General features: G+C 46.2%; 2 protein-coding genes across 5 annotated transcripts in view; both read right to left on the reverse strand.

The window, feature by feature from the left end:
* Window positions 1–5,378, reverse strand: IMPDH2 (inosine monophosphate dehydrogenase 2). 3 transcript variants are annotated; one of them, XM_079934222.1, is made up of 15 exons: window positions 5,180–5,378; window positions 4,695–4,743; window positions 4,377–4,478; window positions 4,180–4,254; window positions 3,634–3,840; window positions 3,042–3,129; window positions 2,769–2,968; window positions 2,597–2,687; window positions 2,402–2,497; window positions 2,057–2,128; window positions 1,251–1,394; window positions 1,021–1,165; window positions 783–926; window positions 618–701; window positions 1–515 (listed from the first exon to the last, which is right to left on the reverse strand). In XM_079934222.1, exons 1-15 carry the CDS (start codon window positions 5,275–5,277, stop codon window positions 494–496), a joined length of 1,617 nt encoding a protein of 538 aa, XP_079790348.1. In that variant the 5' UTR covers window positions 5,278–5,378; the 3' UTR covers window positions 1–493. The 3 variants fall into 3 exon arrangements, with proteins under 3 accessions (XP_079790348.1, XP_079790350.1, XP_079790349.1); XM_079934224.1 differs by having other exon boundaries at window positions 5,202–5,298; XM_079934223.1 differs by lacking the exon at window positions 2,057–2,128.
* A 196-nt stretch (window positions 5,379–5,574) lies between these two features.
* Window positions 5,575–16,243, reverse strand: part of QRICH1 (glutamine rich 1) — a 54,963-nt gene continuing 44,294 nt past the window's right edge. For both annotated transcript variants that reach the window (XM_079934221.1, XM_079934220.1), the window contains 6 exons: window positions 15,623–15,777; window positions 14,176–14,290; window positions 8,919–9,027; window positions 8,409–8,560; window positions 7,981–8,071; window positions 5,575–6,538 (listed from right to left, as the gene is read on the reverse strand). In XM_079934221.1, the coding sequence (XP_079790347.1) occupies window positions 6,346–6,538; window positions 7,981–8,071; window positions 8,409–8,560; window positions 8,919–9,027; window positions 14,176–14,290; window positions 15,623–15,777 (815 nt within the window). In that variant the 3' untranslated portion in view covers window positions 5,575–6,345. The remainder of the gene's footprint in view (window positions 6,539–7,980; window positions 8,072–8,408; window positions 8,561–8,918; window positions 9,028–14,175; window positions 14,291–15,622; window positions 15,778–16,243) is intronic.

Genomic DNA, 16,243 nt, shown 5'->3' on the forward strand with positions numbered 1-16,243 from the left:
GGCACCTGTTCTAAGCTGTATATCTATCTACTTGCTGACATGCAGATTTGAGGGGACCTCTGTGTTTTCTCCACGAGGTCCTTTTAGAGATTCAAGTTAGAGAATGTGTACGTGGGTCTCAACCTGATCGCATGGTGGCCAAACTTTGGGCTAGCAGGAGGCCCCGTGGATGCCAGTCCAAAGCCCCATGGACTGTTCTGTGACCCTTCCTAAGCAGCCACAGGCAATTTCTGAGACCAAACCCTTGGGTCTGAGCTGCCTTTTGAGATGCCTCAGGAGGGGCTTTTTTAATCTAGTACTACCCGCCACTTCCAGTTCCTTGAAGCATCCTTCTCTCGGGGCATGAGGCTTTCTCTGGAAATGAAGGTGCTTTGTTTTTGTGTATCTGTGATGGTGGCAGCTGCAGAGCCCCACCTACTTGTTGACCTCAAAGATCAGGCATCACTTTTTTTCAAACTTTTATTGAAAAACCGAGGGTGTGCTGTATCCCTTTTCAGAAAAGACGCTTCTCATACCTGTTGGCAGAAGGACCAGCTGTGAGGTGAGGGCAGGAGCATGGAGGCATGGAAGAGACCTCCACCCCAAGGACAGAGGAGTGGAGAGGGTTGGTCACTTACGAATGGAGGCTGTGGACACCACCTTCCACCTGAGCTGAGGATGTTCTCTTCTCAAACTTGAGCTCTCCAGAATACATCATGGCTCTGAAGAGAGGCAGAAGTCAGATGTGGGTAGCTGGCCCTGGACCAGGCCCTCTACCCAATGTCCCAGCTCCCTAAGCTTACCGGACTTGGGTCAAACTCTTGGCGCCAATGTCCTGGCAGGAGTGCTGGATGCCAGCAATCAGGTAGGGAACAAATTTGTGGATGGATCCTTTATCCTGCACAGCCCCAGACACCCCCTGGGCCACCTTGATTTTGTCAGCTTCACTGCAGGGAGAGGCAGGAAACACAGGCAAAGTCGAAACATGGATGATGCTGCCAGTGCAGGGTTAGCATAGGGCAACTGACCTGCCTGTCCCACCTGAAATATCGGTTCTGGCTGCTGAGATGCTTGTCCATGGCATCGAGAGAACCCATACCCCGATATTTCTTTAGCCGGATCCCATCAGAGAAGAAATACTCGCCAGGGGCTTCAGTGGTAGCAGCCAGGAGGGAGCCCATCATAACTATGGACAAAAGGAATGCTGGGGGAAGATCCTGAATGGCATTAGGGAAGGAGACCCACTAGGCTCCCTGAATGTTGGGCCTCACCTGTTGAGGCCCCAAGGGCCAAAGCTTTGGCAATATGGCCCACATTTTGGATTCCTCCATCAGCGATGACAGGAACACCAAAGCGCCGTGCATATTCTGACACCTTGTACACTGCTGTTGCTTGGGGCCGCCCACAGGCCAGCACTGTTGAGACATGGAGGAACAAATGGGGGTGGCGTTAGTGGGGACAGGCAAGAGGCTCTGTGGCCACAAATCAGCACCCAGGAGCTCTCAGTTACACCTGCACCAGGACTGCAGCCTGGTAGAGGAAGAGTCTTGTCTGGGATGGCTGCTGCCCCATCAGCCTTAAACAGTACAAATAGCTGTGATGGCCCCCACTCACCCTTGGCATGTGCGCATGCATATGTGCATGGCCCAGGGCAGCCTCAGGCACATGCAGTCAGCAGCCGGGAAAGCCCCGCCCAATTGATATCAGGTGGGGTAGGGGTCACCGTGCAGTTAGTACCCAGAGACCCACCCCTTGCTCCCTGCATGGTGGGCAGCTCAGGCAAGATCAGGGCAGTGGTCATGTGGAAGGAAGAGTGGGCCCCCGAGTTGGTCCTTAAGCTGTGCCTACTGCAGGAGATGTGGGCAGAGCAGGGCCTACCTGGTGGAGGTCCTGCCCTACAAACACCCCAGGAAGAGGAGGGAGCTGTGTTCTTGAGCAGCTCCCAAAACCATGGTCTGTCATTCAGTTTGCCCTGCCCACCCGTCAGCACCACAAACCCCGGGAGCTACAGCTACAGTCAACCAAGCAGCCGGGCAGTGGGCAGCTGGGCCGGGCCAGTGGACCGGGCCGGACTTACTATAGCAGCCCGTGACAGTAGAAGGGCATTTGGGGCTGTGGGACTTTATGTCTGGAGGGATCTTGGGAGCCGCTAAATAAAACAAACAGACCAGAGTTTAGAGAGGGCACGGAGCAGGAGCGGGGAGGCCAGGCTAGGCGGGGGTGGGGGAAGTGGCAGGTGAAGACTGACGAGAGCTCGTCTTACTTCCAGCATGTTACCCATCCAAGGGGCCTGTTTGGCCCTGGGGCTGCCCCTACTGGAGGACTCAATGTAGTTCCCGTAAGAGCGCTTGGCTCCAGGGCAAGTGGGGCTAAGGGCCCTGCTAAAGCCAGGTCTCTGAGGGCCTTGCCAAAGTCTTCTTACCTTCTTGAGTGATGCAGATGGAGCCACTGCCCATTCCCACCCGCAGGGCATCTACACCAGCATCAATGAGGTTCTTGGCCTGAGCAGCTGTGACCACTGCAGGGAGGAACAGGGGAAGGCTCACATGAAGGTCTACGTGGGAGCCTAGCTCCCCCACTCTCGCCCCACATCCTTCAGTGCCCAGTCTTGTCTCACCATTGCCTCCAATGACTTGGAGACTGGGGTATTTCTCTTTGATGTACTTGATCATGTTGATCTGGAAGATGGAGTTTCCCTGGGAAGAGTCCTGAGACAGGAAGGTAGTCCCAATGAGACTGTGGTATGACAGCTGCTCCTACCACCCCACCTTGCCTGTGCAGCAGCTCACCAAAACCACCACGTCCACACCAGCCTGGGCTAGCAAGTCCAGCCGATACTTGTCATCCTCATGAGTGCCAATGGCTGCTCCACACAGCAGCTGCTTCTTGGCATCTTTGGAGGCCAGTGGGTAATCTCGGTTTTTCTTCAGGTCTGTCCGGGCAATGATGGCCACCAGCTCATCATCTTCATTTACAATAGGTAACTTTCCTAGGGGCAGGGCAGGACATAAATCAGGACCTTGGTCTTTGGTTCCAGAACACTTCCTACCTCTAGGACTCACCCTTCTTGCTGCGCTGCAGAATTTCATTTGCTTCCTTCAGTGTGATGCCTGCAGGGGCTACCACCAAGTCTTCCCTCTTTGTCATGATCTATAAGAGAGGGGAGTTGTGAGGAACAGCAATAGGAGATCAGGCCTCCCAACAGACCCTGCCCTAACTCAGGGGTGAGGTTCCAAAGACCACCATGTTTACACACCTGCACCCAGACTACCCTCAAGTAAACCCAACAGTCTGCAGCAATCTAATGGCAAGAGTGAGAATTTAGTAGAAAGGACATCAGGTACATGGAGCACGTTGTGGAGAAAGAGCCACACCGGAGAAATGACAAGAGGAGGCTGAAGTTGGTCCTTGAGCACAGCCCCCACTCTGGGTGTGGCAAAAAATTTGGGTATGCTGGCAAACATTTGGGCAGATTGAAAGCCTTTGGTGGGGAAGGGATGCAGGAACCCCATGAAAGGGTCAGAAACTTAGCCAGGTGTTCATCTTTCCTGGACAGCAGAGGCCCTCAGAGTTGCCATTCAGACAACAGAACAGAAGACTTTATCTTTAACCTGGGCTGTCAGAGTTTGCCTGTGCTCTGTCAGTGGCACCCACCTCTCCCAAAAACCGGTCATGCTCCTCCTCCTTGAGAAAATCAATGTCCCTCGAGGAGATGATGCCCACCAGGCGGCTCCCCATCCGGCCTGTGTCAGTGATGGGGATACCACAGAAGCCATGCCGGGCCTTGGCTTCAAAGACATCCCGCACTCGATCTTTGGGACTGAGGACCACAGGGTCCGTGATGAATCCCTGCTCATATTTCTGGAAGGGATGGTGAAAAAGGGCACTTCTGAACCACTTTCATCAGACTTTTGGTCTGAAGCCTGGGATCTGTGCCAACTCCCCCTTTGGCAGTGCCACAGGATCAAATCACACAAACACTTCAAACCCAGAGCTAGGAGACATGAGTGCACTGCAGGGCACTGTACACCTGGCCCTCTTCTGTTGCTTTAAGACACAGGGTCTCAGGCTCTCCTCAGGAATTGAACCCCCACAGTGGGAAAGAAAGGATCCTAAATCAGAATAATTCCCCCACTCCCACCCTACTCCACCTCAGTGCAATTCCCAGGAGCTCTTGACAGTGATCATTTCCCTTCTGACCTTCACTTTACGAACTTCATTGGCCTGGAATTCTGGTGTACAGTTGTGGTGAATGAAGCCAATACCACCTGTAAGCTGCAGGATACACAGAAAGAAAACACGGGAAAAGTGACAAAGAAGAAGAGTGGCATGATTGTATGCCTGTGGGAAAGAGAGATGGGGCCCCTGCTTCTGCCCTCACATGCCACAGTGCTCACCGCCATTGCTATGGCCATCCCAGCCTCTGTGACTGTGTCCATGGGTGAGGAAACAAGTGGGGTCTTCAGAGTGATCTTTTTAGTCAGAGCAGAGGTCAGGTCCTAAAGAAATAAGGCCAACTAATGTGCAAAAGCACCTCATATACCTCAGGGCGGTGCCATGTTCCCCGCAAAATAGGTGCTCTGTATGACCTGCATGCCAGTAAGACCATTCCATAGCATCCACCCCCAAAACCAATCTACTGAGATAGCCGAGAGGGGACAGCAGCACTTTTATCCAACCTTGATACTTAGGATCCAATTCCTGTCCATACTCACCACTTGGTCTGCAGTGAAATCGATGTACCCGGGGAGAATGAGAAAGTCACTAGAGGGGAGGGGAATTGGGAGTAAGGGTCAGGCTTATGGCAGCCTGAGACACCATCCTCATAAATCATCTCTTAAGGCATTCCGGCAAAGAGGGAAATAACCTAGCCCGAGTAACACAGGCAAGGCAGAGAACAAGGTAGAGATGGAGACAGCGGACCTTTTCTGCCACCTAGCTGTCATCAGCGCCTCTGGCATCCTGACAACTCCATGTGCCCAGAGAACGGAGTTTCTAACCTGGAAATCTCAGGCACTACCAAGATGCCTCCTCCATCCCGCCCGCTTCAGACCTGTCAAACTGAACCTGAGATGGGTGGGGAATTTCCGGAACCTGTCCCCCACGCCCGAGCCAAGCGGGCTCAATAGAAGCCCCACCCGGCCTCCCAACCCTGCGCGCCGCTCCTCTCCTGGCCCAGGTGAGCCCGCTAGGCCCGCACTTGTAGGTGAGGCCGTCCCCACAGTTAAACAGCTGCTGTGCCGTGAGCCCGTCGTCCGGCACGTAAGACGTGCCCCCGCTAATCAGGTAGTCAGCCATGGCTAGCGCGGGGCAAGGCCGCGCGTCTCCGAAGACGTCGCCGCAGAGGCCTCCGCCTTCTGGGCCGCGCCAATATAAACCCGCCGATATCGTCACCGCGCCCAGCGCGTCGCCGACGTCAGGACGCAGCACGCTCGTACAGAGCTCGTACGCTTCTAGGGCGGGGCTGGCTGGAGGGAACGCAGGCGCATAGCACGCCCTAGGGCTGTTTCCTGTTGCTACCCCCTCCCGCAGGACCTCGCCCTGTCCAACAGGCAAGGCTTTGCTGCCACTGCCCCGCCTGGCTCCTCCCAAATGAAGAGGCGTTGTTCACTAACATGTTGAAAAGACGTGCTTGTCATTCTTAATAAACAACTAGATTAAGAATACATAAGAGAAACAGAGTGGTATCTTTATATGATACACAAGTGTATGTTACAAGAATTCCATCAGGCACAGAAGCCTCAGGTTTAAGGCCTCAATGTTAGGCCAAAAAAAAAAAAAAAAAAAAAAAAGACATGGTAAAGTTTTTACTTTAACATCTAAAATGTCACTTGTCATAAAGGAGGGTGTAATAGAAATTGTCTTTAATAAATCATAATTGAAGTTCCCCTCATTTTCCTTCCATTAAGATGCTAGGTTTATGTCTGAGCATGAAGAAAGAAAAGACCATGGCTCCCCTGTGGTCAGCGAAGTCTGCCAGTCAGAGTGGAAGCCAGCTGGGGAGATTCCCTGGAGGGTCCAACCATCATTAATTCCATCTTTCTGGAGGAAGGGAAGGGGCGACATTTCTCCTAACAGTCCAAGCCCTTTCCTCAGGCCCCACACACAAAAAGTCAGCCAGCAACTGTCTAGGACATCTGGCTCTCAGGAAACCCATAGCCCCCATGGGCTGAGAAGTCTGCCACAGCAGGTTTATGAAGATGCACAGGGGGCAAAGTTTCCTTTTACATTTGAAATAGAAGCAGTCTGAAAGGGTTCATAACTACACCAATAAAAAAAGAAAAGAAAAAAATGGAGGCCTCTTCTTTAGTGTGAAAGTGTCCGTTTTTTCCTGGATGGTCTCCCTTGCACCATGGCTGAGGGATCTCAGTGCATGGTGCTTGCGTTGGCCACCGCAATGGCCTCCTGAATTTCTCGTATCACCAGGATCCGAGTCAGCATCTGTCCCATCTGCTCTCTGCTGATAGGCTGGACTGAGTACCAGATTGGGCTGTTGGGGGCCACCACCGGCTCAGGCGTCAGGTAAAAGGTGTCATTCCGGCCTTTCACACTCTGGGGGCTGAAGAATACATGGGTAAAAGCTGGGTAAAACCACCATGATCTCAACCCTCCCACCATGAATCTCCTGAAGAGATGCTATCTGCAAAAGACGGGAAGCTCTGGAGAGCATGGTGGCACAGCTCCTAAATTCCATGCAGCCAACACACACTAACTCTAGTCCCTTTGGAGTTACTGCAAATGCCAGTGTTAGGCTGCCCATCTTCTGCTCCTCCCTCACACACTGCCAGGTGTGATTCCTCTGACTAGGGCTCCCAGGGCTCATCTACTTGAGTCCAACCATATCCCACTCTGAACGAATTTCAGCACCCAGAAAGTCTATTTCCGAGTCTTTGCTTATGTTGTTTCCTCTACTCCATCCATTGATAATTCCTCAACTTGATCTGAGGGACTCTGACTTCTCAGCTTGGCTATGATGCTGGGGCCTTTACCTGGACTCACACCCCCTCAACGTTGTGCTGTACTTCTCTTAAGTACTGAGCACATGCCATCCTCTAACAGTTATTCATCCACTGATTCAAGATTTATCAAAGGGCTACTGTGTGCCAGGCCTGCACTAGGTGCTGATATTAAAAGAAATGAATAAGACCCAAGAGTCCCTATATTATGGAGTTTACAGGTAAGAGGGGAGACAGACAGCAATTAAACAGTTACATAAAGACAAAGAAAATAACAAACAGTGGTAAGGGTTACAGAAGAAACAGCCGGAGGGAACAGGCAGGGAATTTGGAAATGCTTCCCTAATAAAGCTCTTTTAAGGATGGATAGGAGCTAACTAGCTAAACAGGCAGGGGGTGGCAGGGTTTGCCCAACAGCAAAAAGTTCTGTGCAGAGGTCTTGAGGAAGGGAGAGCATGATGCCCTTCAGTGGAGAAGAGCCAGTGTGGCTAGAGAGCCAAGAGCTACACGGGCACGAGGTTAACAAGGGAGAGTACATGAAAGGCCCTGCTGGCCACATTAGGATTACGGTCTTTCTCTGTAGAGTAAAAGGAAACCACTAAAGGTCTTAATCTAAGTAACACGGCAAGACCTACAATGTAGAAAGATATTCTGGCACTGCTGTTAAGACGATATACCAAACTGCAGGGGCAAGAGAGAATGAAAGCCAAGGAAAGGAGTTCCCCTTAGATTGACAGTGTTGGTGAGAAAGGTCAAGGCCAGGAAGATGCAGGGCTATGCTCAATATGTGACAGAGGCAGCCTCTCTGTACTGTCCTCCCTCTACTTTCATCCTCTCTCCATGAAAGTGGACCATAAGGGAGCAGTGCTGGGCACATGCTTTGGGAAAACCAATAAGGTTGCTTCTATATTTAGCTTTTCAGAAGTGTGTTTTTACTCTGCCTGTGACTAGAGAATGCTTTGGCACGTGCGCATACACACACACACACACACACACACACACACACACACGCGCGCGTCACCCAGTCACAATAGAGCCTCCTCACCATTTAAAGAGGTAGAAATCGTAGAGCTTGATAGGACATCTCAGTGGATTCTCTGGATTTTCCGTCTGTTCTGCATACATGTCATCTGTAACTATAAAACATACCCCCCCACCACCACAGACATGGCATCAGACTGCCTTTACTCAGGCTCAGATTAGAAACCTTAGGCTTCCAGCCATCCCAACCAGGAAATACTGGGAAGGAAAAGGGTGTGAGGCATGGGCAGTGAGTATAAAAGGAAAAGGCAGCTATCATTTCTGGGGCGTCTCTGCTTCTAGAAGAGTTTGAAGTTTATGGCTGGGGAGAAGGGAATGGAAAATTCCTATCCAGCAAATCCCAATCTTCACATTCATTACTAGTCCCCCAGGCACAAGGGCAGGGCAGGACTAGTAGCACCTGTTTCTGCAACCCCTACCTCTTTCCCCTACCTTTCTGGCCAGTCTGGTGTATCCCAAGTGCCTTCAGGTACCGAATACTCGTGCTTTTATCCTTAGGATTAGAGGGGTTCTTCTTTGTCTGTCGTAAGACCTTGGAGAAGGCCAGCTTCATGTGCTGGTCCACTGTCTTCAACAGGAAGTATCTGCACCACAAGTGAAAGCAAGGCAAAGGGAGGGGTGCCAGGAGGAGACCGTGACTTACCCTCCGCCATCAGGGCTTCAGAGGAGCCACTGCCCACACTCCCAGAATCTGGGCAAGCCCACACCCAAACACACTGTCTAGTGGAGGAATCTTATCAAGACTGATGGTAGGGATCTGGCAAGGCTGTCTGCCTCACTGGTCAGCACACAAAATGTAGCCAAGTGGGGCTGAGGGCTTTCAGTAGCTCAAAGGCTCTCAAGTATATGTCAAAGGTATTAGAAGTCCATCTGGATAGTTTCTACCCTCTTCACTGGGTAGATGCCAGCAGTGGCTAAGCATGGAGCCTCTAGAACACTTACTTGGTGTTAAAGAACATGAGGGTGGTCAGCAGGGTGGAAGGGGAGTGAGCGCCGAGCTGCTTGCACTCCCACAGCATCTCCTCAGTCACGTGGCTGGGCAGGACATAGCCTAGGAGGAACAGAGTACTGCTACAACAAGAGGATGGCAGGCAGTCCCTCAAAGGTGCAGGATGGGAGGTGTGAAGCACAACAGTACCACACAGGAGTACAAGCTTAACTGGAGAAGTCTTCCTGGGATATGGCAGAATCATCTGGAAAACTTGTTAAAACACAAACAGCTGAGTCCCAACCCAAGTTTCTGGGCAGGACCCGAAAATGTGTGTTTTCAACAAGTTCCTAACACCATACTTTGAGAACCACTGCCCTACATGATCACTCTCACCTGATGTTAATTCTTCCTTTAACTGCAGATTAATATGGGGTAGAAGGACATCCCTCAGAAACACCCAAAAGTATAAGCCAACCTCTCTGCATATATGCAAACTTCTCTGAAAAGAGGGTACAGAGCTTTCATTATACTTTCAAAGGTATCCAGGCCAGGGCCCAAAGAACTGGTATACATGCCCGTTTGCCCTTGTTAAACTTCTCATGTCTTCCATCTCTAGAAAGCAAACCCATTCTCATCCCCTTTGGAAAAGGGGAGAATGATATTCAGATCTATTATAGGTTTCCTCCATAGGGCAAGTTTTACAGTAAGACCCTGGTTCATAAGCTAACTGAAAGCTGGACAGGGGCTAAGGCAGTGGTTTGATCAAGAGCCCTGGGCAGGCAGGTCTACACCAAAGGAAGATGAGACCTGGGCTGATCATCAAGCCCCCTTCATATGTTCATTCAACAGTCAATGTCCAAGTGTATGTGTGCCAGGGACTGAGGGCATGGTGAAACAGCAGCAGACACCAGCATTCTGCAGGAGTTTCAGGATTCTCCAGGCAGGGAGTGAGGGTGGCACTTCTTAGAAGCAGGGGAATGATCTGCCCAATACATTCCTTTTCTCTGTTCTTGCCAAAGCTGGCCCTCTGACTCCATTAGTGCACTTCCATCTCTTTAGGGAATGTTGGCCTCTACTATTCTATTTTGTGGCCCAATGGCAATGAGATAAACTTCCTTGCTCTCAGACAAATCTTAAGCGGGATGAGTGACAGAAGATAGCCCTTCTCAGGGAGGAGGGAAGGCCAGCCCTAAGAGTGGCCCCAGGCATACCGTGGCATGCCCTATTTTCCCTGGGTTCACTCTGCCACCCGGTGTCACTTCCCTATAATCACTTCTTAACAACACAACTTAAAGTGAACTTTAATGCCTGAAAACCAGAACTCCTGGCACAGGCAAAAGGAGATACAGATGGAAACAACATATAAAAGTCTCATAGTTCTGAATCTGAACTGCAAAGCATCAAAATGATCTATTTTATATTAATTTTTTTTAGTTAGGCCTAGAAACCCAAGGAGCAATGAGCACCCCTACCATCCAGACTGTGATAACGAAATACCATTTAACACTGAAAAGTACCAGGCTCCATGGAGAACTGATCAATTCCACACTGGGTGACAGAAAATGTCCAGGATAAGCCTGGAACATTCTGGCAAACCAGAAATCAAGGAAGTAGGGTCATGTCAAATGAACTTAAGAGCCAATTTAAAGAGGCTCCAAATGGCCAAAGATGGGACAATTTGTGCATTAAAGATAACAAAAGTGCAATGAATTGAATCATATTATGTTTACATTAATTAGCTCACAATGATTCTTTAAACAAACAAAAAAAACCCAGCTGGAGGAAGCTGGTGAACCAACTCATTACTGTGAAAACTACTAAACAAAGAAGAAGAAACAAGCCCTTATTCCTGTCTCTTCTATACAATCTATACTGCTAGGAATTCAAAGAGTTCATGAGGAAAAGTTTCTCTTTGTATTTCAGCTAATAATGAAGTGATAACATTAGAATACCACTGCTTGCAACTCCTCATGAATTAATGGATCCAGACATTATGGGCACCTGATGGAAGTAAGTAACCCATCTATGATGTAACCTTGCCAAAAAGAAAATACACAAAAAAAACAAAACTTGATTAATCAAGTCTTTATATGCAACTACCAATTAACTGTAAATACAGGGGACAGAAGAATATGTTAAATTACAGCATGGAGATATAATAGCAAAAATTAGACTTTTTAAAAGGCTATTTTCTTCCATAAATAAATTGCAAGAAAAATAATCAAGGGGGAAATTAAAGATTAAAGCTAAACATTAAAAGGTATTACAGCAATTTCAACGTGCGGACCTCATCTGCAACTTGACTCAAACAAATAAAATTCTGATATTTATGGGACAATTAGAAATTCGAACAAAGGGTAGAATTTGATGACATTATGGACTTATCTTTTTTAAAAAAAGTATAATAATGGCATTGTGGAATGTCAATAACATATTAAAATATTTATGGATAAAGTGTCTGGGATTTACTTCAAAATAACACGGTGCGGGGAACAGGCAGTGTATATATGGAACAAGATTTGCCACGGGTACATGGGAGTGTCATTAATTTATTCTGTTTATTTTGTATGTGCTTGAAATTTCCATAATAAAATGTTTTAAAAAGCAAACTTTATATAGCCACACTTGGTTTGAAATTTTGCAGATCACATACAGTGATTCACTTACTCAGGTGTCTGTTCTAATGACATCCCCTCAGAGAGGCCTCCCTCCTAATGTACCCGTAATACTTTCCATTCTCTGTGCTTTGTTCTTCAAAGCACTTAATTATCATAAATTAATGTGATTATTTATACAGTCTCGCCTGTTAGACTGTAAGCTTCATTTTGTTCACTACTGAATTATATTATGTACACCTGGAACTGCCTGGCACATAGTAGGCACTCAAAAAATGTTTAAACAATATTTTTTTTAAAAGGTTAAGCATGTAACTATGACGACAAATGTTAACTAGACTAAATCACTTTGCAATATATACATACTGTATCAAATCATTGTTGTACACCTGAAACTAATATAATGTTATATGTCAACTATATCTCAATTTTAAAAAAAGATTAAGAAAAAGTTAAACACACATTTTATTAAATCCAGAGCCAGGATTAAAACTCAGATATTCGTGTGGACATAAGGTTTTCAACTCATTTGGGTAAATACAAAGAAGCATGACTGCTGGATCCTAAGATAAGAGAATGCTTGCGAATTCAGCCATTCTAATAGGTATATAGTGGTACATTACTGTATGTATGTATGTATGTATGTATGTATTTATGCATGCTGTGCCACGTGGCTTGCGTAATCTCAGTTCCACGACCAGGCAACTGAACCCGAGGCACGACAGTGAAAGCTCCAAATCCTAATCAGTAGGCCACCAAGGAACTCCCATCACTGTTCTAATTTGCCATTTCCTGATGATATATGCTAAATATCTTTTCATATACTTACCTGCCAGCTTCTTTGGTGAGGCAACTGTTCAGATCCTTGACCCATTTTTTAATTGGGTTCTTTGTTTTGTTATTGTTGACTGTTAAGGGTTTTTTACATATTTTGGATCCCAGTCCTTTATCAGATATGTGTTTTGCAAAGATTTCCTCCCAGTCTGTGGCTTGTCTTTTCATTCTCTTAACAATGTCTTTCACAGAGAGTAAGTTTTTGTTTGTTTGTTTTTTAAATTTTAATAAAGTCCAACTTACCAATTTTTTCGTTTCACAGATTGTGCTTTTTGTGTTGTATCTAAAAAGTTACCAACAAACCTGAGGTCACCTAGATTTTCTCCTATTTTATCTTCTAGGAGTTTTTATACCTTTACATTTAGGTCTATGATTCATTTTTTTAAAAAATATGTGCATGTCCAGTTGTTCCAGCAGCGTTAGTTGAAAAGACTATCTTGGGAATCCCTGGCGGTCCAGTGGTTAGGACTTGGTGCTTTTCACTGCATGGCCCAGGTTCAATCCGCGGTCAGGGAACTAAGATCCCGCAAGCCACATGGCGAGGCCAAAAAAAATAAAAGAAAACAAAACAAAAGACTATCCTTTCTCCATTTAACTGCCTTTGCCCCCTGGTCAAAGATAAATTGGTTATATTCGTGTGGTTCTACTTCTGGACTCTCTATTCTGTTCCACGGATCTGTCTATTCTTTCACCAAAGACCTGCACACAATGTTTACAGCAGCTTTATTCATAATTACCGAAACGTGGAAACAACCAAAATGTCCTTTAATAGGTGAATGGATAAACAAACTGTGGCACATTCATAAAATGGAATATTATTCAGCAAAAAAAAGAAATGAGCTATCAAGCCATGAAAAGACATGCAGGAGCACTAAATGAAGTTATTGAAAGAAATTAACACTAAATTATTCTAACTATATGACATTCTGGAAAAGGCAAGATTATGGAGACAGTAAAAAAGATCAGAGATTGCTAGAGAGTCAGGGGAATGGAGGGAGGGATGAATAAGTGGAACATGGGGGATTTTAAAGCAGTGAAACTTCTGTATGATACTGAATTGTAGATACATGTCATTATACATTTGTCAAAACCCACAGAAGATACAACCCAAGGAGTGAACTCTAATGTAAACTTCAGACTTTAGTTAATAATAATGTACCAAACATTGGCTCATCAATTTTAACAAATACACTACACTAATACAAGGTACTAATAATAGGGGAAACGCTGTGTGAGGGAGTATATGGGATTCTCTGTATCTCCTGCTCAGTTTTCCTGTAAACCTAAAACTGCTCTCAAAAATAGTTTATTTAAAAAAAAAAACAAAAAAAAAAACACCTCAAACATTCTACTGCGAAACTCATGTTCTTTCCAACACAACATGCTGCCCAGGTTATCCATGGGTAAAGCAAAAATTATGTTCTATATATGTAGAATGTATATTTAAACATAAGGGGGAAAAAACTCAATATGTAATATAATTAACCTACAGATGAAATAGTTTATAATTCTTAATTTTTACAAGGATTCTAATTTGAATCAATAAATTTTAATAGGGAAAAAAAATGGAGTAACTACCCCACACTCTGCATGCCCCTGTGTCCTTGCCACACTGGAACCAGCCAGATTCTCTGTCTGGTGAGCCACATCAGGCCAAGCAGCACAGAGACTGATGTTAGGTGCCTGGGATTTATAGCCTCCTCACCCACAGGCTATATCACAGCTAGCCACACAAGTAGCTGATCTTTTTTTTTTCCCCCCAGGTGATCTTTTTAAAACCCAGGTGCTAAAGACATCCAAGGACTAGGAAGATTCTTACCAAGTGGAGTGACTCGGGGCTGAACGTCCTTCAGAACTTCATGCAGCCACTCCGTGAATCGAACGTAATAAAGATCGGAGAAAATGTCATCAACCCGTCCATTTTCAAAAAGATACTAAAAGAAAAATAATCAATAAAAGTTGTCGGTAGTCTCTTGGGCAAGTTGTTGTGGGGAAGCAAACATTTTTCTACCAGTACCCTCACCTCTCCCTACCCATTCCTCCCCCATTAACAAACCAACACACCAAGTCAAAACTGTCCAGCAGGGACTTCCCTGGTGGTCCAGTGGTTAAGAATCTGTCTTCCAATGCAGGGGACTTGGGTTCGATCCCTCATTGGGGAACTAAGATCCCACATGCTGCGGGGCTACTGAGCCCATGCACCACAACTAGAGAGAAGTCCACACGCCGCAACAAAAATCCTACGTGCCATGACAAAGAGCCAACGCAGCCAAATAAATAAATTAAAAAAAAAAACTGTCCAGTGTGCGGCACTTTCACAGTATACTTCAGCATGTGAACTGACTCTCACAACACTCTTGAGATTGGGTCAATGGGGCAGATTTTGTGAATGCTATTTCACCCAAGCAAGGCATTGTCTTGTGGTAGCAAAAATCACGATGTGGGCTCCAGGGCCAGCCTCTTACTAGCTGTGGTATAAGTTTAGTAACTCATGGGAGTCTTTTAACTTTGGGGGCTCAGTTTCCTTGTTTGTAAAAGGAGATGACTGTGCCTGCCTTCCAGGAGTGAGAGAGCATGGAATGAGACAAAGCATGTAGAGCATTTCACCCAGTGCTCTGGGTGACTGGTTAAGAAAGAGGAACAAAGTGGGAGATGGGCTTTTCTCAGGCCTAAGCAACAGGGTGAGTCCTAGTTAGCAAGTGTTCTTCCATCATACTGTGGGCTTCTCCACAATAGCATTCAAACACTAAGAAATCCACCTCTGCTCTCCTAAACTGCCAGTCCTAAAATGAATTTCTTTGTTAATCTTCATCCTAGATGTCCTGACAACCTAACTACAGTTGTATATTCTAGCTAGACACTTCCAAATAATTATTTTGCATTAATGCAGGAAACAATGAGAAGACAAGCTACATGTCAGCACGAGACTTTGTTATGGATAAACTGCTTTCCTGCAAACTACACGTTTACTTTAATGAAAAGGGTTATATAAATGTTCCATGATAAAAAAAGACTCTAAGGTAATATATCAAATATTTTAATAGATGTTTCTCTAGATAGTGGGATTATGATGATGTTTTATTTTTTAAAGTGAACATGTAGATCTTTTCCAATTTTAAAAAACATACATTTAAAAATTCACTATATAGTTAAAAGAGAATGTCTTTATTGTAACCACTTGCCTGTCATTTTACTAATTTGACTACCCAGCAAATACCCAATGGGAACACAGCTCAAACATGTTCCTGTGAAGTTCTGTTTCCTACCTTTTGAATACACAGGAAAATATAGTACAGCACATCTGGGTCATAGGGTTCACCTTCTCCATTTCGAGCTTCCCGTGTCATTAGACAGAGCCCATAATTCAACTCGGCCACAGCAGAAGAGATGAGATCTTCCTGGAATCGCAGCAACTGACGCCCTGCAACACAAGCCCCAGAGGTGAGTGAGGGTCCTGGCAACAGCCGTCCCTTTACTGGTTGCTCATATCCCTGGAAGGAGGTTTCAGAGCAGACACCACCCATGAAGGCGCTGGGATGAAAATGGTCACTTGTATCTACGATCAGAACTAGCCTACAAAGACAATAATCCTGTTTGCCCTATTACACAAAGGGTTTCCTTACCAAAATCCTTCCTACCTCACGTATCCCCCCAATTATTATTAGGACCAAGACATGAAAGCAAAAACACAAAATCCACCCTCTGTAATATGAGGAAGTACGTGAGGATAATGCTAAGGAAGAGGGCCCCTGAGTGCACTCACTAATTCATATCTCCTCCCAGAAGTCTCTCTGTCCCAGAAATCCATGTGTACAAAAATGCCTGATCTTGGGCAAACCCCACAAATTCTGCTCATTTATAGTAGGTCCGGCCTGCTTGTTGCTTGT

The sequence above is a fragment of the Stenella coeruleoalba genome (genome assembly GCF_951394435.1).
Source record: "Stenella coeruleoalba genome assembly, chromosome: 10".
Taxonomy (NCBI): Eukaryota; Metazoa; Chordata; class Mammalia; order Artiodactyla; family Delphinidae; genus Stenella; species Stenella coeruleoalba.

Coding starts and splice junctions, on each gene's coding strand:
- IMPDH2 (XM_079934222.1), bottom strand. CDS start 5,277: ATGGCTGACTACCTGATTAGCGGGGGCACGTCTTACGTGCCGGACGAC. Junction 2,498..2,596: donor CCAAGTCATTGGAGGCAATG/GTGAGACAAGAC, acceptor TCCTCCCTGCAG/TGGTCACAGCTGCTCAGGCC. Junction 1,166..1,250: donor GGCCCTTGGGGCCTCAACAG/GTGAGGCCCAAC, acceptor TTTTGTCCATAG/TTATGATGGGCTCCCTCCTG.